General features: G+C 38.7%; 1 protein-coding gene across 1 annotated transcript; it reads right to left on the minus strand.

The window, feature by feature from the left end:
• Positions 1 to 19,071: 19,071 nt before the first annotated feature.
• On the minus strand, positions 19,072 to 19,602 carry LOC145958966 (uncharacterized). The gene has a single exon (XM_083076768.1). The coding sequence runs from the start codon at positions 19,600 to 19,602 to the stop codon at positions 19,072 to 19,074; it is 531 nt and encodes a 176-aa protein (XP_082932894.1).
• Between the last annotated feature and the right edge of the window lie 4,282 nt (positions 19,603 to 23,884).

Consider the following 23,884-nt stretch of genomic DNA (forward strand, 5'->3'; position numbering starts at 1 on the left):
GATAGCAGCAATGAAAGTTCTGAACAAGAAGAATTAAATCTAATGGTGAAGAATTTCAGAAAATTCATGAGAAGGAAGAACAACAATAAGAGATTCTCCAGTCAGAAGAAATCCTTCAAGAAGAATGAAAACTCATCTCCAAAGTTCAAATGTTTTGAATGTGGAAAAGCTGGACACATGAGAGCTGACTGTCCAAGCCTGAAAAAGAATGAGGAGACGAAACAAAAGTTCAGATCAAAGAAAAAGAAAGCATACATAGCATGGGAAGAGAATGCCTCAACAACTTCAAGTGATAGTGATGAGGATCAGGAAGCAAATCTCTGTCTCATGACCAAACATAATTCAGATTATGAGGTATATGATTCTGACTCATCTATTGACTCATATGATGAATTGCAAAATGCATTTGCTGAACTGTATGCTGAAGCAAAGAAATTAGAAAAATCAAATAATGTTTACAAAAAGAAAATGACACACATGAGAGATAAAATTTCTGATTTAGAGAATGATAACAGGAAACTACTTTCAGATATCTCTAAACTAAAGTCACCATGTGAGAACTGTGAAACATTGTATGCTGCATTAAAAGCAAAGGATAAAGAAAAACAGAATGTTAATGTTATGAAATCCATTAATTCCCACTCATGTAACTATTGTATGAAATCTGGTCATAACTACTACAGATGCATGATAAGGAAATTTGGCATTCCTAGTGGAAAATATAAATGGATTAAGAAAGTAGATTATGTACTCACTGATTCTCCAGGACCCAAGATCCATTGGGTACCAAAATCAAATTGAATAACTTGTGCTGCAGGTGTGCTTGAGAGCAAAGCAATCAATGTGGTACTTAGACAGCGGCTGCTCAAGACACATGACAGGAGATAAAAGCAAATTTATCTCATTACAGGAAAAAGAAGGAGGATCTGTAACATATGGAGATAACAACAAAGGCAGAATACTAGGCTCAGGCAGTGTTGGTAACAATTCCAATACTCTCATTGAAAATGTCCTGTATGTAGAAGGTCTCAAATATAACCTGCTTAGTATTAGCCAGCTTTGTGACAAAAATTACAATATCTCTTTTAATAATCAATGCTGTATGGTTTGTGATAAGGAATCAAATGAAGTCCTGCTTATAGGAAAAAGAGTCAATAACATATACATCTTAGACTTAGAGCATTCATCATCCAATTCTTGTCTCACATCACATGATAATGTAACATGGTTATGGCATAGACGCATTGCACATATAAATGCAGATCAGTTAAATAGACTTGCATCTAAAGATCTTGTTAGTGGTCTTCCAAAGATCAAGTTCTCTAAACAAGGACTTTGTGATGCATGTCAAAAGGGAAAGCAGACTAGAGCTTCTTTTAAATCAAAGAAAGTTATGTCAACCTCTAGACCGCTGGAACTTTTGCACATGGATCTCTTTGGACCATCAAGAACCAAAAGTCTAGGTGGAAACACTTATGCTTTAGTTCTCATTGATGACTACTCCAGATTCACATGGGTTGCATTTATATCCCATAAAGACAATGCTTTTAAAGCCTTTAGAATCATTTCAAAAAGAATTCAGAATGAAAAGGACTTGAAAATTAAATCTTTGCGAAGTGATCATGGTGGTGAATTTCAAAATGAATCTTTTCAAACTTTTTGTGAAGAAAATGGTATTAATCACAATTTTTCTGTCCCTAGAACTCCTCAACAAAATGGAGTTGTAGAGAGGAAAAATAGATCTCTAATAGAGCTAGCAAGAGCCATGTTAAATGAAAATGGTTTACCAAAATACTTTTGGGCTGATGCAGTAAACACTGCATGCTATGTTCTAAATAGAATCTTGATTAGACCTATTTTAAAGAAAACACCATATGAGCTTTACAAAGGAAGAAAGCCTGACATTTCACATTTTAAAGTGTTTGGCTGTAAGTGTTTTGTTCTGAATAATGGAAAAGACACTCTTGGAAAATTTGATGCTAAGGCTGATGAAGGAGTTTTTATTGGATATTCTGCAATTAGCAAAGCATATAGAGTCTTTAACAAAAGTACCTTATCTGTTGAAGAATCTATACATGTTACCTTTGATGAAACTAACATCCTTGAAAAAGGAAAATCTCTTAATGATGAAGATGAGATAGGTGACAGTATTACACAAGAAGAAGAAAAACTGGAACTACAGCAGAAAACACCATCTGAAGACACATCACTACCCAAAGAATGGAGGAAACCCAAAGATCTATCTCTGGATAACATTCTTGGAGATATAAATAAGGGAGTTTCTACTAGACACTCTTTTAATCTTCTAAGTGATGATATGGCATTTGTTTCTCAAATTGAACCATTATGTGTGGAACATGCATTAAAAGATGAATTCTGGATAATGGCCATGCATGATAAACTGAATCAATTCAAAAGAAATGATGTTTGGATTTTAGTTCCTTTCAATAAGAATATGAATGTCATTGGTACAAAATGGGTTTTCAGAAACAAACTAAATGAAGAAGGTGTTATAGTTAAAAATAAAGCTAGATTAGTAGCCAAAGGATACAATCAACAGGAAGGTATAGACTTTGGTGAAACATATGCTCCAGTTGCTAGATTAGAAGCTGTTAGGCTTTTACTTGCATTTGCTTGTGTGTTTGATTTCAAACTATATCAAATGGATGTGAAAAGTGCATTTTTAAATGGTTTAATTGATGAAGAAGTTTATGTAGCTCAACCACCTGGTTTTGTTGACTGCAAATTACCTAAGCATGTTTAGAAGCTCAAGAAAGCTTTGTATGGACTGAAACAAGCTCCAAGGAAATGGTATGAAAGGCTGAGTAAGTTTCTACTAACTCATGACTTTCAAAGAGGTAATGTTGATAAAACTCTTTTCATAAAGAGAAAATCAAAAGATATTCTGCTGATTCAGATTTATGTTGATGATATAATATTTGGATCAACTAACCAATCTCTTTGTGGAGAATTTGTTTCCAATATGCAGAAGGAGTTTGATATGTCTATGATGGGAGAATTAAGCTTCTTCCTAGGACTACAAGTCAAACAAATGGAAAATGGAATTTTTCTACATCAAACTAAATATAGCAAAGAACTGTTAAAGAAATTTGATATGGAGAATTGTAAGATATCAAATACTCCTATGTCTACTAATTGTTATCTAGATAGTGATATTGCAGGAAAAGATGTTGAAGAATCAATGTATAGAGGGATCATTGGATCTCTTCTGTATCTAACAGCTAGCAGACCTGACATCATGTACAGTGTATGTGTATGTGCTAGATTCCAATCAAAACCAAAGGAATCACATCTGAAGGCTGTAAAGAAAATACTGAAGTATTTGAAAGGCACAATCAATGTTGGATTGTGGTATCCTAAAGGTACTTCTCCATCTTTAACTGGTTACTCTGACTCCGATTTTGCTGGTTGTAAATTGGATAGGAAAAGTACAAGTGGAACGTGCCACACGTTTGGAGAATGTCTCATATCGTGGCAGAGCAAGAAACAAGCTTGTGTAGCACTCTCAACTGTTGAAGCTGAGTATATAGCTGCTGGAAGCTGCTGTGCTCAGTCAATTTGGTTTAAACATCAACTTCAAGACTTTGGTTTGAAGATTGATCACATACCACTGAAGTGTGACAACACAAGTGCAATTAACATTTCAAGGAATCCTATTCTACACTCAAGAACTAAGCACATTGAAGTTAGACATCACTTTATCAGAGATCATGTAGAGAAAGGAGACTGTGACATCAAATTCATAATGTCAGAAGATCAACTTGCTGACATCTTTACAAAGCCTCTACCAAAGGAAAGATTTTTCAAGCTAAGAACCAATCTTGGTATCATTAGTGAGTCCAATCTATCCTAAATCTCATAATTAAAGTATGATTGTGTGAATATGCATGAAATTGCTAAGCACTTATAGGTTTAAACTTGATGTATGTGCACTCATAATAGGAAATCACACAAAACACAGTATGCCCTGTATCTGCACACATTTCACTGTGATAATCGATTACCTATCGGGTTAATCGATTACCACTCACTCACTTGCATAATTACCCTGTTTCAGTTGCGAGATAATCGATTACCAACTGGGTTAATCGATTACCTGACGCGAACCCCTGTTTTTTTTGTACTCAAAAACCCTCTTTAAATCTGTTTCGAATTCAAATTAATTCAAAACTCTCTCCATTTTTGCTTCAAACTAAAACGAACGAAACCCCTGGTTCCCTTTTCTATCTCAAAATCTATTTCAAAACCTAACCCTAAGCCCCATTCATGGAAAGTCTTGGCAAAGGAAAGCGTGTAAAGCACATAGCCAACAGAGATTACCCTCGTCCTACTACTCAAGGTCAAGGTACATCTAAAAAGAAGAAACAAGAGTCCTCTCGTCCAGAACCTGAAGAAGAATATTCTCATTCGTGGTTCACAAGGAAGTCTCAAGAGGAAACTTTCAATGAGTCTTTTGCTTGCAAAGACATTGTGGCTCCAAAGGTACTCTACTCGTCTTGGCTTATAGAGCAAGGTTTTACATTTCCTACTCTGTTATCTAGTCAAGGAGTTAGCAAATTTGTTGGGTTAAGTGGACTGTACTACCCTGATCTTGTTAGGGTCTTTTACTCAAATTTGGGAAAAGATGAAAATGGTGCTTTGGTTTCAGAAGTTAAAGGAATAAAAGTTACTCTATCTGCTGATGTATTTTTGAAGATTGGTGGATTAACCAGAAATGGTATTAAACCTACCTTCAATGAATTAAAGATGAAAAATTTCTCAATAGATAAAGATACGTTTTTTATGAGTATGCTGAGGGATGTTTCAGCCTGGGAGGCTAATAAAGAATACAAAAGAAAAGAAAAGAGGAAAATTACATATAATGCTGGAGGTCTACGAATGGAAGATAGACTCCTACATTATGTAATTGTCTGGATTCTGGCAGCAAGGGGGAGCAATCACGCACAAATCAGTGAAGAAGATATGGCACTGCTCGCAGCTTTTAAGAACAACATTCAAGTTGATTGGGTATATGTGGTAGAAGACATAATGCTAAAGACAAGGAGGTTAATGGACTGCAAGTGTCCATATGCTGTGTTCATAAGCAAGGTATTGGTGTTCTATAAAGTTCCCTTAACTGGTGAAGCAAGAGAGGTCACCAGAGATGTTCATGATATCAAGGATAGAGCTCTGAAAATGATGAAGCTAGTGAAAACAGATGCTGGTTGGATAGCAAAGGAAGATGTTCCTACTGCTGAGACTACAGAGCCGTCTCAACCTGAAGTTCAAACTGAAGAAGAGGAAGGTGCTGAAGAGCCCAAGCCTCTTTCTACTTTTGAGCTATCTGTTCTGGCAAAGCTAGATGACATCAGAGAAACTCAGAGAAGAGATTATCAAGAGCTGAAGGCTTGTTTTGAATCTATATCTGAACGACTGGATGCGATGAACATACCCTACCCTGAAGAACTTTAGTTATGCATTACATTTTAGGCACTGCATTTTAATTTGTTCTGCATAAATACTTTGATTTATATTTCAGACTTAAAGTTTGTAATAGTTGTAGTATTTGTATGCTTCTGAACATTTTTAATGCTTATATGATGAAAGTCTTATTAAGTGCTTGTTGTTTTTGTTGCATAAGTATCATGTTATTTCTCTGTTTACTCTGTTTTTTTTGGTTTGGTTAAGCCAAACAGGGGGAGAAATTCATGAGAAACTGATTAAATGTTTATATGGTTGTTTATGTATTGTATAAGAAAGAAATGGAAATAGAACTGCATAATGCTTTGTATGGAAGTTTTTGTTCTAGACATATGCAGGTTCAAATTCAAGTTCAAATTTCAAACAAACAAGTGAAACAAAACAACATGATGATCGTGAAAGTCAACATGAAGAGTTTGGCTCATCAAAACCAAAAAGGGGGAGATTGTTGAAGATTGAAGAATCTACATCTGGAAGATGTTCCCTAGAAGTTTTAGTTTTGATGTTTTGCTCATGTTGCTTTTTATTTTAAGCCTATGTCAAAAGGATAATGTATTGATTGTTTAAAAGATTAGGCTTGTATGTGTTTGTTTGTTATGTGTTAAAAATTAGTAATTAACATGAAGGTGAAAATATCATAATACTCATTTTTCTTATTTCATTCATTGTTGAGAACATGAAGTATTAATTTACTGAGTGTTTGAGACTTTAAATGAAAACTTGAAAACATCAGAAATTTTCTGAGTTAAGGAATAGATTACCTGAACTGGTAATAGATTACCTGACTCATGTTGAAAAACTGATTGATACTGGAATAATCGATTACCATGTGTGGTAATAGATTACCAAACTGATTCTGATGATTTCAAGAGGAAAAAGGATCGTGTTAATCGATTACCTCTTTAAAGTAATCGATTACCTCTGTTCCAAATGTGAGTTTTGTGTTATTTTGGCATCATGTTAATCGACTACCATGTTAGGTAATAGATTAAAACAGGAGCTGAAACAATTAGTTCAGTTATTCTAACTCGTGGTAATAGATTACCATCACAGGTAATAGATTATCTCTGTTATGAATATAACTGAAATAACTGTTTCCTTGCACATGAAAATTGTCTTTAAATAAGATTAAAACTGAAGTTTTTTTTAAAAGAAGAGAAAAAAAAAGAATTTTCACACACAGACATTACTGCAAAAGAGAAAAAGATTTTCTGAAAAAGAAAGAAAGAACATATCTGCTGAAAATCAACTTTTGGAAAAAGAAGTGTGCAAGATCAATTCAAGAAGATGAAGTTCATATAGAAAATTCATTCTAAACTGGTTTACGTTGTTGAAGATCATATCTACACGAACAGGTGTACTCGTTTCTGATCTTTTGTTATTGTTTGAATGGTTTTAACTCTTGAGATTAGAGAATCTCTGGAAGAGTTGTGTAAAGAGAAATCTTGAGATAGGTTTTTCTCAAGTAGGATATTGTGGGATCAATATTCTTGGGTTATATGTTTCTTGTGGAGTCAAGAAATGGTTTGTTAATCTTGTAGGTGTCAAGATTTGCTTGTTAAATTCATTGATTGGATATTGCTTGTGCAGGGTGCATGTAAAGAATATCAATAGTGGATTTGACTGGATTTAGAGGTGTATCTAAATCTGAAACTGGATGTAGGCCTTTGGATGGCTGAACCAGTATATATCTTGGTGCATGATTTTCTTAACTCTTACACTCTTTACATTCTGTATAAGTTTCTTGATTAATGTTGTATGAAGAAAAACATTATCTGCAGAAACTGAACTTTAAAGATTCTTGGTAATTGATAAATTCAATCTTTACATATCTTGTTATTCAAATCTTGTTGGATAAGCTGTGCATTTATAACTCTGAATTACCTTTTATGTTTAAAGGTTTGTTTTAAATCAAGATTTGTTTGGTAAAGATTTAGAAAGCAAAGAAGAAAAGGAAAAATAACATAGAATCTATTCAACCCCCCCTTCTAGATTCTAACCGTAGGGACCAACACTGTCATCCACCCTTGTTCTTCGCTGTCGCTGGTGTTGACGACCTTGTCGTCCAAGTTGGGCGAATGCAAGGTTTCTTGGATAATGGTCCGATGTTGTCCAGGGAGTTTGGTACTGGCGAGCTTTGATAGGAGGTCGGCTCTGGTATTTTGCTCTCGTGGTACATGTTGTATAGTGAACTCGTCGAAGGACGAGATCTGGTGTGATGCCATGTGGAAATACCGCTGTAGAAGAATGTCCTTGGCCTGGTATGTCCCGCTGAGTTGCTCTACCATGAGTTTTGAGTCGCTGTTGCAACTCACTCTCCGAGCCCCGAGGTCATGAGCTAGCCTTAGCTCTATGAGAAGCGCCTCATATTCCGCCTGGTTGTTGGTCACCTTGAAGCCAAACTTGAGGGATTGCTCCAAAGTGACTTGATTCGGTCCTTCCAAGATGTGATACCTGCACCACCACCCTTAGAGTTGGAGGACCCGTCAACATGTAAAGTTCATACTTGTGGTTCATCGAATAAGGTTGGCGTGAGTTCGGCTACGAAGTCAGTCAGGCATTGAGCTTTCAGGGCGTCGGGACTTTCGTACTGGATGCCAAACTCGGACAATTCTACCGACAAGGCTATCATCCGCCTGGCAAGCTCCGGCTTTCTCAGGATCTGCTTGATTGGGTAGTCGGTCTTGACGACCAATTGGTGGCTTTAGACGTAAGGTCGGAGACGTCGGGCTGCCGTGACAAGCGCCAGTGCGAGCTTTTCAATCGTTTGATACCGTTTCTCCGTGTCTTGGAGGACTCAGCTGATAAAATAGATCGGCGTCTGTGTTTTTTGGTGCTCTTGCACTATAACCGCGCTGATTGCGCTTTTTGCCACGGCCAGATAGAGGAGGAGGTCGGCTTGGTGATCTGGCCTCTGAAGGATTGGCGGAGTCGCGAGGAAGGTTTTGAAACTTTTGAAAGCCTCCTCACATTGGTCCGTCCATTTGAAGTTCTTTGGCTTCCGCAGCAGGGTGAAGATGGGCCCTGCCTTGTTTGCCAACCCGGGGATAAAACGGGAAAGGGAGACCAACCTTCATACCAGACACTGGACATCTTTCACGGTCTGGGGGCTCTGCATCTGAATGATGGTTTTGCACTTCTCCGGGTTGGCCTCAATCCCCTTGCCAGTGATCATAAAACCAAGGAATTTACCTCCCTGGACGCTGAAGACGCACTTCTCTGGGTTGAGACGCATGTTGTGTCTCCGGATCTGGCTGAACACCTCGGCCAGGTCGGCAGCATGGTCCTCGGCCGAGGTGGTTTTGACCACCATGTCGTCAACATAGACTTCCATGTTTCGCCCGATCTGCTAGTGGAAAACCTTGTCCTCAGTCGCTGGTAAGTGGCCCCTACGTTCTTGAGACCGAAGGGCATCACTCGGTAGCAGTAATTGGCGTGATCGGTGATGAATGATGTAACATTGTAAAAAAAAAAAAAAAAAAAAAAAAAAAGGCTGATTCAGTAGCCCAGAACGGGCCGTTCCCAAACTGGAACGGGCCGTTCCACACTACTGAATTGAACTACATATTGTAGTTGAGAACGGGCCGTTCCGGCAAGGAGAACGGGCCGTTCTAGGAAGGAGAACGGGCCGTTCCGGAGGGAGAATGGGCCGTTCCGGAGGGAGAACGGGTTGTTCCTGAGGGAGAACGGGCCGTTCTGGATGAGTCCCGGAACGAGCCGTTCTGTTTTCAGAACGGGCCGTTCTGGGCGTGGATTTTGTGCGTGATCTGGAAGTTCAGAACGGGCCGTTCCGGTATCGGTACGGGCCGTTCTGGCCACTCCGGATTGCCTATAAATAGGGGTGAAGGGGGGGCCGTGAGGAGTTATGGTTCTAGAGAGAAGTTTTAGAGAGAAGGTCTCTGGGTCAGTGAGCTCCTTTCTCTCCCAAATTTCTCTGTTTAACTCCTTTTCTCCTCTAGATCAATAACTCCTTCTGTCTTTTCTTGAATTTCAGATTAGAAAGCTTATTTTGGGATGACTGTACATATATGGTGCTATATTTTATATACAGAAACTTAATTATTTCGATCTTTATATTTATGCCTGTATGTATGTGTTATCCAGTTTAATATTCTCTTAGTTAACTAGTTGTAGTGCGATTCCACTAAGTGTAGAGACCGTGGCGGGTCGTTACACTTTTATGGTATCAGAGCCGGTCGAGTCTTTTAGGATACTATGTGGGGAGTGATCCTTCTAGGTTTCTGTTGTGTCATATCTCTGATATGTGTTAGCCTTTGGTGAATTGTGGGGGTATTATGTTACTAATAGGATGTTTGAATTCTTGTAGTATGGTGAGAGATTGTTCCCTTCCGGGGAATGTTTGCTTCAGATGTGGTAGGCCAAGCCACATCTCTAGAGATTGTCATACACCGGCGACTTCATCTGGGAGTGCCCCGAGGCCACCCAGACCTACAGCTGCGGGGAGAGTGTTTGCATTGTCAGGTGCAGAGGCTTCTACTTCATCAGACTTAGTGAAGGGAAAGGGGAAGGCAGCAGGTGAGGATGTTTTATTTTTATTCGATTCTGGAGCCACGCATTCTTTTATTTCTGTTGATTGTGTGAAGAGATTGGGTTTGTCAGTATCTTCCTTGCATGTTGATTTGTTTGTGTCTACTCCGGCTTCAGTTTCTGTGGTGACGTCGGAGATGTGTGTGAGATGCCCGATAGAGGTGTCTGGTAGGAGGTTCCGAGTGAACCTGATTGTGTTGCCCATGGTGGATATCGACATAATCTTAGGGATGGATTGGTTATCTGCCCATCACATCCTTATAGATTGTGCTCGGAGAGAGTTGATGTTTCCTCAGTTGGAGGATGAGGTGTTGGTATCAGCGGGTCAGGCTGAGCAGTTGATGAGGGATGGAGCTGAGTGCTTCATGTTGTTTGCAACTTTGAGTATTGAGACAGAGAGAGCTATCGCTGGGATCGAGATTGTCAGTGAATTTCCTGAGGTGTTTCCAGATGATGTGCCAGGATTGCCACCCAGGCGTGATGTTGAGTTTAGCATTGATCTGGTACCAGGTGCAGGACCGGTATCAGTGGCTCCTTATAGGATGGCTCCAGCTGAGTTGGTAGAGCTGAAGACACAAATTGAGGATTTGTTGGAGAAACAGATGGTGAGGCCCAGTGTTTCTCCTTGGGGTGCTCCGGTACTGTTAGTGAAGAAGAAAGATGGTGGGGCCCGTTTGTGTGTTGATTATCGGCAGCTGAATAAATTAACGATAAAGAATAAATATCCCCTTCCAAGGATTGATGATTTGATGGATCAGCTGAGGGGAGCTTCAGTGTTTTCAAAGATTGATTTGAGATCCGGATATCACCAGATTAGGGTGAAGGAGAGTGACATACCGAAGACTGCCTTTAGGACTAGGTATGGTCACTATGAGTATGTGGTGATGCCTTTTGGTGTCACTAATGCTCCAGCAGTGTTCATGGATTACATGAACAGGATCTTTAGACCGTTCTTGGACAGATTTGTGGTGGTCTTCATTGATGATATTTTGGTGTATTCTAGATCATTGGAGGAACACCGTGAGCATTTGAGGTCGGTTTTGGAGGTGTTAAGAGAGAGACAGTTGTATGCCAAACTGTCCAAGTGTGAGTTTTGGTTGTCCGAGGTGAGATTTTTGGGGCATGTGATATCGGCAGAGGGGATTGCAGTAGATCCAGCCAAGGTGGAGGCTGTGATTCAGTGGGAGCGTCCGATGACTGCTACAGAGATTAGGAGTTTTCTTGGGTTGGCGGGTTACTATCGGAGGTTCATTGAGGGTTTTTCTCGAATAGTAATGCCTTTGACTCAACTGACTCGAAAAGATCAACCTTTTGTTTGGACGGACGCTTGTGAGCAGAGTTTTCAGGAACTAAAGAGACGGTTAACCACTTCTCCAGTTTTGGTGTTACCTAACACTGGTGAGCATTTTGATGTGTTCTGTGATGCTTCTCACCAGGGGTTAGGTTGTGTGTTGATGCAGGGAGGGAGAGTAGTGGCATATGCTTCGAGGCAACTGAAGACCCATGAGAGAAATTATCCTACTCATGATTTGGAGCTTGCAGCTGTGGTATTTGCCTTGAAGTCGTGGAGGCACTATCTGTATGGTGCGAGATTCAGTGTATACAGTGATCACAAGAGTTTGAAATATCTGTTTGATCAGAAAGAGTTGAATATGAGGCAGAGGAGGTGGATGGAATTTCTAAAGGACTTCGATTTCCAGTTGATGTATCATCCTGGAAAGGCGAATGTGGTAGCTGATGCATTGAGTAGGAAATCCATTCACATGTCGGCTATGATGATTAGGGAGTTGGAGTTGATTGAACAGTTCCGAGATTTGAGACTAGAGGTGGAGGTTGTTCAGGATCACATTAGTTGTGGTATGATCACCATAACTAATGAGTTCTTGAAGCAGGTGGGAACTAAACAGTTACAGGATCCAGAGTTGTTAAGGACTTTGGGATTACTTGGTACTGAGAGGGCAGCTGGTTTTGAGCTTGGTACTGATGGGATTCTAAGATTCAGAGGTCGAATTTGTCTGCCTTGTGATTCAGAGTTGAGGAGAGTTGTTCTAGAGGAGGGACACATGAGTCGTCTTAGCATACATCCTGGTATGACTAAGATGTATCAAGACATCAAGAAAAGTTTTTGGTGGCCTGGTATGAAGAAGGAGATAGCAGAGTTTGTAGCCGCTTGTTTGACTTGTCAGAAGGCGAAGATTGAGCATCAGAGGCCCGGAGGGGTTTTACAGTTGATGGAGATTCCTGAGTGGAAGTGGGATAGTGTCACTATGGACTTTGTGGTTGGATTGCCTAGGACAACTAGGAACAGTGACTCTATCTGGGTGATATTTGATAGGTTGACAAAGTGTGCTCATTTTCTTCCTGTCAACAAGAGGTGGTCCTTGGAGAGGCTTGCACAGTTATATATCCGAGAGATAGTACGGCTGCATGGAGTGCCTTCCAGTATTATTTCTGACAGAGATCCAAGGTTTACTTCAAGGTTTTGGCAGACTCTACATCAGGCGTTGGGAACGAGATTGAGGTTGAGTTCCGCCTATCATCCACAGACAGATGGTCAGTCGGAAAGGACAATTCAGTCACTAGAGGATCTTCTGAGAGCTTGTGTGTTGGACCATCTGGGTAGCTGGGAGGAGGTGTTGCCATTGGTAGAGTTTACCTATAATAATAGTTATCATGCGAGTATTGGCATGGCACCTTTTGAGGCTCTATATGGCAGGAGGTGTAGGACTCCATTATGTTGGTATCAGGAGGGTGAGTCAGTAGTGGTTGGTCCAGAGTTAGTTCTTCAGACTACTGAGATGGTGAGACAGATTCAGGAGAGGTTGAGAGCTACTCAGAATCGACAAAAGTCTTATGCTGATAAGAGGAGGAGACCTCTAGAGTTTGAGGAGGGAGAGCATGTGTTTCTCAGGGTGACACCCACTACTGGAGTGGGAAGGGCTGTAAGGGCCAAGAAACTCACACCGAAGTTCATTGGTCCTTATCAGATCCTTCGTCGTGTAGGTCCAGTAGCTTATCAGTTGGCGTTACCTCCGATTCTGTCCAACCTGCATGATGTGTTTCACGTTTCACAGTTGAGGAAGTACATCAGAGACCCGAGTCACGTGATAGAGATGGATGAGGTGCAAGTTAGAGAAAACTTGACTTACGAGAAGAGACCGGTAGCTGTAATTGATCACAAGTTGAAAGAGCTTCGAGGCAAGTCTATTAGCTTAGTGAAGATTCTTTGGGATGCAGCTACTAGTGAGGCAACCTGGGAAGAAGAGAGTCGGTTCAAGGAACAGTATCCATTCCTCTTTTCAGGTAAGCCTATTTTCGGGGACGAAAATTCTTATTTGTTGGGGAGTATTGTAACATTGTAAAAAAAAAAAAAAAAAGGCTGATTCAGTAGCCCAGAACGGGCCGTTCCCAAACTGGAACGGGCCGTTCCACACTACTGAATTGAACTACATATTGTAGTTGAGAACGGGCCGTTCCGGCAAGGAGAACGGGCCATTCTAGGAAGGAGAACGGGCCGTTCCGGAGGGAGAATGGGCCGTTCCGGAGGGAGAACGGGCTGTTCCTGAGGGAGAACGGCCGTTCTGGATGAGTCCCGGAACGGGCCGTTCTATTTTCAGAACGGGCCGTTCTGGGCGTGGATTTTGTGCGTGATCTGGAAGTTCAGAACGGGCCGTTCCGGTATCGGTACGGGCCGTTCTGGCCACTCCGGATTGCCTATAAATAGGGGTGAAGGGGGGGCCGTGAGGAGTTATGGTTCTAGAGAGAAGTTTTAGAGAGAAGGTCTCTGGGTCAGTGAGCTCCTTTCTCTCCCAAATTTCTCTGTTTAACTCCTTTTCTCCTCTAGATCAATAACTCCTTCTGTCTTTTCTTGAATTTCAGATTAGAAAGCTTATTTTGGGATGACTGTACATATATGGTGCTATATTTTATATACAGAAACTTAATTATTTCGATCTTTATATTTATGCCTGTATGTATGTGTTATCCAGTTTAATATTCTCTTAGTTAACTAGTTGTAGTGCGATTCCACTAAGTGTAGAGACCGTGGCGGGTCGTTACACTTTTATGGTATCAGAGCCGGTCGAGTCTTTTAGGATACTATGTGGGGAGTGATCCTTCTAGGTTTCTGTTGTGTCATATCTCTGATATGTGTTAGCCTTTGGTGAATTGTGGGGGTATTATGTTACTAATAGGATGTTTGAATTCTTGTAGTATGGTGAGAGATTGTTCCCTTCCGGGGAATGTTTGCTTCAGATGTGGTAGGCCAAGCCACATCTCTAGAGATTGTCATACACCGGCGACTTCATCTGGGAGTGCCCCGAGGCCACCCAGACCTACAGCTGCGGGGAGAGTGTTTGCATTGTCAGGTGCAGAGGCTTCTACTTCATCAGACTTAGTGAAGGGAAAGGGGAAGGCAGCAGGTGAGGATGTTTTATTTTTATTCGATTCTGGAGCCACGCATTCTTTTATTTCTGTTGATTGTGTGAAGAGATTGGGTTTGTCAGTATCTTCCTTGCATGTTGATTTGTTTGTGTCTACTCCGGCTTCAGTTTCTGTGGTGACGTCGGAGATGTGTGTGAGATGCCCGATAGAGGTGTCTGGTAGGAGGTTCCGAGTGAACCTGATTGTGTTGCCCATGGTGGATATCGACATAATCTTAGGGATGGATTGGTTATCTGCCCATCACATCCTTATAGATTGTGCTCGGAGAGAGTTGATGTTTCCTCAGTTGGAGGATGAGGTGTTGGTATCAGCGGGTCAGGCTGAGCAGTTGATGAGGGATGGAGCTGAGTGCTTCATGTTGTTTGCAACTTTGAGTATTGAGACAGAGAGAGCTATCGCTGGGATCGAGATTGTCAGTGAATTTCCTGAGGTGTTTCCAGATGATGTGCCAGGATTGCCACCCAGGCGTGATGTTGAGTTTAGCATTGATCTGGTACCAGGTGCAGGACCGGTATCAGTGGCTCCTTATAGGATGGCTCCAGCTGAGTTGGTAGAGCTGAAGACACAAATTGAGGATTTGTTGGAGAAACAGATGGTGAGGCCCAGTGTTTCTCCTTGGGGTGCTCCGGTACTGTTAGTGAAGAAGAAAGATGGTGGGGCCCGTTTGTGTGTTGATTATCGGCAGCTGAATAAATTAACGATAAAGAATAAATATCCCCTTCCAAGGATTGATGATTTGATGGATCAGCTGAGGGGAGCTTCAGTGTTTTCAAAGATTGATTTGAGATCCGGATATCACCAGATTAGGGTGAAGGAGAGTGACATACCGAAGACTGCCTTTAGGACTAGGTATGGTCACTATGAGTATGTGGTGATGCCTTTTGGTGTCACTAATGCTCCAGCAGTGTTCATGGATTACATGAACAGGATCTTTAGACCGTTCTTGGACAGATTTGTGGTGGTCTTCATTGATGATATTTTGGTGTATTCTAGATCATTGGAGGAACACCGTGAGCATTTGAGGTCGGTTTTGGAGGTGTTAAGAGAGAGACAGTTGTATGCCAAACTGTCCAAGTGTGAGTTTTGGTTGTCCGAGGTGAGATTTTTGGGGCATGTGATATCGGCAGAGGGGATTGCAGTAGATCCAGCCAAGGTGGAGGCTGTGATTCAGTGGGAGCGTCCGATGACTGCTACAGAGATTAGGAGTTTTCTTGGGTTGGCGGGTTACTATCGGAGGTTCATTGAGGGTTTTTCTCGAATAGTAATGCCTTTGACTCAACTGACTCGAAAAGATCAACCTTTTGTTTGGACGGACGCTTGTGAGCAGAGTTTTCAGGAACTAAAGAGACGGTTAACCACTTCTCCAGTTTTGGTGTTACCTAACACTGGTGAGCATTTTGATGTGTTCTGTGATGCTTCTCACCAGGGGTTAGGTTGTGTGTTGATGCAGGGAGGGAGAGTAGTGGCATATGCTTCGAGGCAACTGAAGACCCATGAGAGAAATTATCCTACTCATGATTTGGAGCTTGCAGCTGTGGTATTTGCCTTGAAGTCGTGGAGGCACTATCTGTATGGTGCGAGATTCAGTGTATACAGTGATCACAAGAGTTTGAAATATCTGTTTGATCAGAAAGAGTTGAATATGAGGCAGAGGAGGTGGATGGAATTTCTAAAGGACTTCGATTTCCAGTTGATGTATCATCCTGGAAAGGCGAATGTGGTAGCTGATGCATTGAGTAGGAAATCCATTCACATGTCGGCTACGATGATTAGGGAGTTGGAGTTGATTGAACAGTTCCGAGATTTGAGACTAGAGGTGGAGGTTGTTCAGGATCACATTAGCTGTGGTATGATCACCATAACTAATGAGTTCTTGAAGCAGGTGGGAACTAAACAGTTACAGGATCCAGAGTTGTTAAGGACTTTGGGATTACTTGGTACTGAGAGGGCAGCTGGTTTTGAGCTTGGTACTGATGGGATTCTAAGATTCAGAGGTCGAATTTGTCTGCCTTGTGATTCAGAGTTGAGGAGAGTTGTTCTAGAGGAGGGACACATGAGTCGTCTTAGCATACATCCTGGTATGACTAAGATGTATCAAGACATCAAGAAAAGTTTTTGGTGGCCTGGTATGAAGAAGGAGATAGCAGAGTTTGTAGCCGCTTGTTTGACTTGTCAGAAGGCGAAGATTGAGCATCAGAGGCCCGGAGGGGTTTTACAGTTGATGGAGATTCCTGAGTGGAAGTGGGATAGTGTCACTATGGACTTTGTGGTTGGATTGCCTAGGACAACTAGGAACAGTGACTCTATCTGGGTGATATTTGATAGGTTGACAAAGTGTGCTCATTTTCTTCCTGTCAACAAGAGGTGGTCCTTGGAGAGGCTTGCACAGTTATATATCCGAGAGATAGTACGGCTGCATGGAGTGCCTTCCAGTATTATTTCTGACAGAGATCCAAGGTTTACTTCAAGGTTTTGGCAGACTCTACATCAGGCGTTGGGAACGAGATTGAGGTTGAGTTCCGCCTATCATCCACAGACAGATGGTCAGTCGGAAAGGACAATTCAGTCACTAGAGGATCTTCTGAGAGCTTGTGTGTTGGACCATCTGGGTAGCTGGGAGGAGGTGTTGCCATTGGTAGAGTTTACCTATAATAATAGTTATCATGCGAGTATTGGCATGGCACCTTTTGAGGCTCTATATGGCAGGAGGTGTAGGACTCCATTATGTTGGTATCAGGAGGGTGAGTCAGTAGTGGTTGGTCCAGAGTTAGTTCTTCAGACTACTGAGATGGTGAGACAGATTCAGGAGAGGTTGAGAGCTACTCAGAATCGACAAAAGTCTTATGCTGATAAGAGGAGGAGACCTCTAGAGTTTGAGGAGGGAGAGCATGTGTTTCTCAGGGTGACACCCACTACTGGAGTGGGAAGGGCTGTAAGGGCCAAGAAACTCACACCGAAGTTCATTGGTCCTTATCAGATCCTTCGTCGTGTAGGTCCAGTAGCTTATCAGTTGGCGTTACCTCCGATTCTGTCCAACCTGCATGATGTGTTTCACGTTTCACAGTTGAGGAAGTACATCAGAGACCCGAGTCACGTGATAGAGATGGATGAGGTGCAAGTTAGAGAAAACTTGACTTACGAGAAGAGACCGGTAGCTGTAATTGATCACAAGTTGAAAGAGCTTCGAGGCAAGTCTATTAGCTTAGTGAAGATTCTTTGGGATGCAGCTACTAGTGAGGCAACCTGGGAAGAAGAGAGTCGGTTCAAGGAACAGTATCCATTCCTCTTTTCAGGTAAGCCTATTTTCGGGGACGAAAATTCTTATTTGTTGGGGAGTATTGTAACATTGTAAAAAAAAAAAAAAAAAGGCTGATTCAGTAGCCCAGAACGGGCCGTTCCCAAACTGAAACGGGCCGTTCCACACTACTGAATTGAACTACATATTGTAGTTGAGAACGGGCCGTTCCGGCAAGGAGAACGGGCCGTTCTAGGAAGGAGAACGGGCCGTTCCGGAGGGAGAATGGGCCGTTCCGGAGGGAGAACGGGCTGTTCCTGAGGGAGAACGAGCCGTTCTGGATGAGTCCCGGAACGGGCCGTTCTGTTTTCAGAACGGGCCGTTCTGGGCGTGGATTTTGTGCGTGATCTGGAAGTTCAGAACTGGCCGTTCCGGTATCGGTACGGGCCGTTCTGGCCACTCCGGATTGCCTATAAATAGGGGTGAAGGGGGGGCCGTGAGGAGTTATGGTTCTAGAGAGAAGTTTTAGAGAGAAGGTCTCTGGGTCAGTGAGCTCCTTTCTCTCCCAAATTTCTCTGTTTAACTCCTTTTCTCCTCTAGATCAATAACTCCTTCTGTCTTTTCTTGAATTTCAGATTAGAAAGCTTATTTTGGGATGACTGTACATATATGGTGCTATATTTTATATACAGAAACTTAATTATTTCGATCTTTATATTTATGCCTGTATGTATGTGTTATCCAGTTTAATATTCTCTTAGTTAACTAGTTGTAGTGCGATTCCACTAAGTGTAGAGACCGTGGCGGGTCGTTACAAATGATGTGTGCACCTCGTCTGGTGGGTACATCATGATCTGGTTGTACCCGAAGTAAGCATCAAGGAAACTGAGGAGGGTGTGCCCGGATGCTCCATCAACCAGCCTGTCGATGCTCGGCAAGGGGTATGAGTCCTTGGGGCATGCTTTGTTCAAGTAGGTATAGTTGACGCACATTCGCCACTTCCCCGAGCTCTTTTTTACCAGCACCACATTTGCCAGCCATGTGGTGTACTTGACCTCACGGATGAAGCCGGCGTTCAGTAACTTTTGTGTCTCGGTGATGATGGCCTCCCGCCTTTCACCACCGACTTTCCTCTTCCTCTAGGCCACTGGCTTCGCCTCCTTGTGAATTGCAAACCTGTGACAGATGAAGTTAGCATCTATACCTGGCATGTCAGCGCTGGACCATGCAAAGAGGTCGGCGTTTTTGGAGATTTCATCCTCGAGTTGTTGTCGTAACTCCGGGTTCAACTACCTTCTAATTTTTGTGCACTGCCCAGGAAGCTTCCTGATCTGGAGATCGTCGAGCTCGTCGATGGGACTTAGTCATTCATCATGGGAGTCGGACCTCGGATCGAGGTCAGTGATATCCACGTGGGTGATGTGAGCCACTGTGGGGGGATCACTCTTGTAACGCTCGCCGGATGGAGAGATTTTCAGACTTTCGGCGTAGCACTGCCGAGCTATCTTCTGGTTTGCCTTAACAGAAATAATATTTCCATCGCTCCCTGGGAATTTCATGGTGAGGTGCGGGGTAGACACCATTGCTCCGAGTTGGTTCAATGTCAGCCTCCCAATGATTATGTTGTAGGACGTGTTGGCTTCCACGAGGAGATATCGGACCATAATTCTCCTTGTTTCGGGAGAGGTTCCGAAGGTTGTCAACAGGTCCACGTATCCTCGAGTGTTTACTCGCTCTCCTACAAATCCAACTAGTGGTTCTGTGTGAGGTTGGATAAGGGAGTGAGGGATATTTAACCTGAGGAATGTCGGCCAATATAGGACGTCAGCCGAGCTTCCTTGGTCAATCAACGTCTTGTGGACCTCCCAATTAGCGACCTCCACGGCGATGACCATTGGGTTGTCCTGGTTGGGGCAGACGTTAATGTAGTCGTCGTCGGTGAAGGTGATCGGCGGTGAGCTTTGGTGCGAGGTCAAGGTAGTGGAGTGGACGTTGTTGATATTGCGCAGGTGTCTTTTTCAGGCCGAGCTGCTGGATCCTCCCCCTGCAAAGCCACCTGCAATTGTGTTGATTACTCCCCGTAGGGGAGCTGACCCTATTTCCTGGCTTACCTCGGCTTGCACTATGCCACCGGTAGTTTTCTGGGCCTTGGGCCCGAGATCTGTTATGATTTATTTGGATGTCGAGCTGACGTAGCTTAGCACGTGTCCGAGGTCGTCCTGCGCTGTGAAGCCAAGCTCAAGCTCAGCATAGCGGTACAGATAGTACACTATATAAAAAGATAGAAAAAAAATTAGAAGTTTAAATTATATTTTATAAATTTACCTTTATATGTGTGTGTGATTAGAGAAAAGAAGAATAGAATTTTAAATTATATTTTATAATTTTACCTTTATATATTAGTGTGTGTGTGTTTTTTTATTTGAAAAATAGAGAAATATTAGAACTTTTAAAAATATTTTTAAAAATAATTAATCAATTTTAAACAAATTATTACTGTTTATTTATTTGATTTATAATAATAACCTATTTATTATTATTTTTGTTTTATATTTAAACTATTTATGAAAAATAAATATATGTAATAATATATAATCAATATTATATATATATATATACTAATATATAAAGGAGATACTTCTTTTATTAATTGTAGTATTAGATGAACCAACATATTTTTATTACTTAATTACATTTTTATAATTACTCGTCTATTTAAATTAATGAAACAAAATATTAAATATTTTTTAAATTTTATAAAATTTTACAAACTTAGATATATACTTTAAAAACTTTTAATTTAATCATTAAATTATTAAAATTTAATAATAAATATAAATTATTAAATAAAATAAGTTTAAGTAAACTTATTTTTAAAATAAGTAAATCTCCTGCCTCTGTGTAAGTGCATATTTAGATATGTATCATCAATCCACATTTTTTAATAAATTCATGTCAATTTGACGACGAAGCAAAGTAATATTAACTTCTTAGCAATCCCCATCTTGACATGCTTGATACAAAACCAATCAGGCAGCAAGTCATTTGATTTGGTCAATGCACTACTCATAATCGAAGTGAGGGCTATCTTGTCTTGAAAGATTTTGTTGCAAAATCCACACAAATTTGACATTTGGAGAAGGAAATTAAACCCGACGCTATTTAAATCCTTTCTAATCTAATCAATTCTTCTCTCCTAATTACACATTTTATTTTTAGATCTTTGTTAATCCACCTCCTCTATTGCTACAATATCCTCAAAGATCGAGGAGTTTCAATACATTTTTTTATGTAAATTTATAAAAAAAAATTTAAAAATAATTAATTTAATTATAAAATGAATAATCTAAATTATACTTATAAAATAAAAAGTAAGACAAAATTATAGAAATTAAAATTATAAGATTTCAATAATATTATAAAATATTAAAAAAAATTTAATAAATAGTAGAAATAAAAAATTATTAAAATTATAATATAAAAATTGAAAAATTTAAGACAAAAAAATATACTTAACAAATTATTAAAATTAAAATATAAAAATTCAAAAAATTTAAATGAAAAGATAAAAATATACTTGAAAAATTATTAAAATTAAACTATTTAAATATATAATAATATTATTACAAATAAATTAGAATATATAAAATAAAAATAAAATGAATAAATAATTTAAAATTTGAAAGAATAAAATATCATAAATATTATTTAAATAAATTATTTAAGATATAAATATAAAAAATTATACTGGTACCCTCTCAAATAAAATGGGTACCATAGAATTTCTCCTGGATGCTAAATCAACTCTCCATTACAGAGAGTCAGAGAAGAACGTGTTCATGATTTGGTTTGTTGAACGTTAGACTTTGAGGTTCTTCTGAGGCTTTATAGTCTTAGGACAATAGCTACTAGACCGGTTTACTCGGTAATGTATTGTTTTATCATTTACATACTCGTGCCTAGTTTTTAAGATTCATATTATTTACATTAAGTTATTTTTTTTGTCTTTATTTTATATTTTATATTTCTTTTAATTCTTTACGTGTTAAAATATTTATTTTATTCTTTATTTTTATATTTGAATTGATTTTATCCTTTTATAGTAATAATAATTTTAATTTTATGATATAATTTTAAATTAATTTTTAAATAATTCAAAATGTGAAAATTATAATATTAGATTTATCTATATAAAAATTATCAAATTTAATTGACATTTTAAATTCAAAAGAACTATAAACTTATCAAAAATTGTGTGAAAAATATATCTTACAAGTAACTAGAAAATTGTATGATATTATATTTTTAGAATTATTTTTGAACTTATTTTTATACAATTTTATCATGTTTATTATATTTTTTTGTTCGAATTTTAGTTACATTTAATAATTTTTATATAAATGAGTTTAATAAAATAAATTTCAAATTTTAAATCAGTTAAAAAATATAATTCAAAATCATATATCAAAATAGTAAATAGTCGTTTCAAAAAAAAAATCAAATTGATTCAAATTTGAGAAATAAAATATCAAAATAAATATTTAAAAAATAAATAATTAAAATAAATATAATAAATAAGATAAAAGATTAAAAATATAATTTAGCATTCGATGATATTTATACTTTAAGAGAGAAATAATAAAGAAAAGAAAAGATCATCAAATAAAAATAAATAAAGTGATAGAAGAAAAGTTAGTGAAAATTTAACCCATAAGTACCAAAAATTATTATTCTAAAAGTGATTTTGTAAGAATATTTTTTATAACAACTCTTAAATACGTTGAGGTGTATGTTTGGTATCGATTTTTAAACACAAATTTTTCTTTTTTCTTCACGTCTAAATATTTGATTTACATAAAATTTAATATTTATTACTTCAAATTATACATAAAAAATTACATCACAGATGTCATTGTTGAGATCATTGTTAAAAAAATCATCATCTCATCAATATCATATAATTGTCACTGATTAACAATCTTAAATCATATTTGATGACAAAATTAAAATATAAAAGTTTGGCTCCAACAAAGATTAAAACTAGTACCATAATTTTTAAATATAAGAATAAGAACTAAAAAAAATTACTTCCCTCACTCCGAAATACTGTAATTTTAATTTTTGAAAAATAAAAATAATTAAAAATAACAAAAATTAAAAAATAAAGCACAATAAACCCTAAACCATAAGAATAATTGAAAATGATCCAAGAATAATTTATATTAGAGTATTATTTTATATTTATTTGTTGATTTAAAATTATTAATAATTTTTAATAATAATTTAATATATTGTAAAAATCTAATTAAGAATAATTAAATGATACTTTTAATATTTAATTTTGTTTTTGGGAAAGAACAAACATAAATGAATTTTTTCATATAAAATAATTTTTTTTTGTAAAAGTTTCACCTATGTCAAATGGGAGTTTATCGTTACTAATTATTTTTTGTCATAGTTTTAGTAGGAGCATTTATTGACTTTTGTTCAAAACTTAGTCTCCTTTAAAATCTTAATTACATTAAGATTATTTTTCTCATGATTATTTGTTTAATCAAATCTTAAACCTAATGTAACAACCCGCCATGATCGTTATATTACGGAACAATATAACATACTATTATAATATATACTAAAATAATAAAATAAAATATTTATAATATAAGTTGCTAGGCAAGCAACCAAAAACATCCAATTATAAATAGCAAAAGTTGCTACTATAAAGTAGCCTGCAAAAGGAACATCTACTCTAGGGACCTCCTGTGGCCTCTAGCAGCTATCTCCCAACCTACCATGTCCTGTTCTCATACATCGTATGATCATCGCAGTCCAAACCACATGGAAACATGCAAGGGTAAGCTAGAGAAAATAAACAACTCATAATAATTAAATATGTAACATAACAACTATATAATCATCTTCACATCCAACACAAATAACAAACAACACATATACTACACATCTTAACATCATTTCAACTTAATTCAACATATCAACACTGATCAACAAAGTATCAACATCTCAACATAACTATTATACAACTTATCAAATTCAACACAACAACAACAACACGTATATTACACACCTCTTAACAACACATATTTAAAAGCAACATACAACATAGGTAATCTAGCAATGCTAGCATGATCATCAACTTGTTTAACATACAACGCACAA

Source organism: Cajanus cajan, chromosome 1, assembly GCF_000230855.2.
Source record: "Cajanus cajan strain Asha chromosome 1, NIPB_CcT2T_4, whole genome shotgun sequence".
NCBI classification, from domain to species: Eukaryota; Viridiplantae; Streptophyta; class Magnoliopsida; order Fabales; family Fabaceae; genus Cajanus; species Cajanus cajan.

What these genes read in the sequence shown, in the direction of transcription:
- LOC145958966 (XM_083076768.1), bottom strand. Translation starts at nt 19,602, where the DNA reads ATGGTCATCGCCGTGGAGGTCGCTAATTGGGAGGTCCACAAGACGTTG.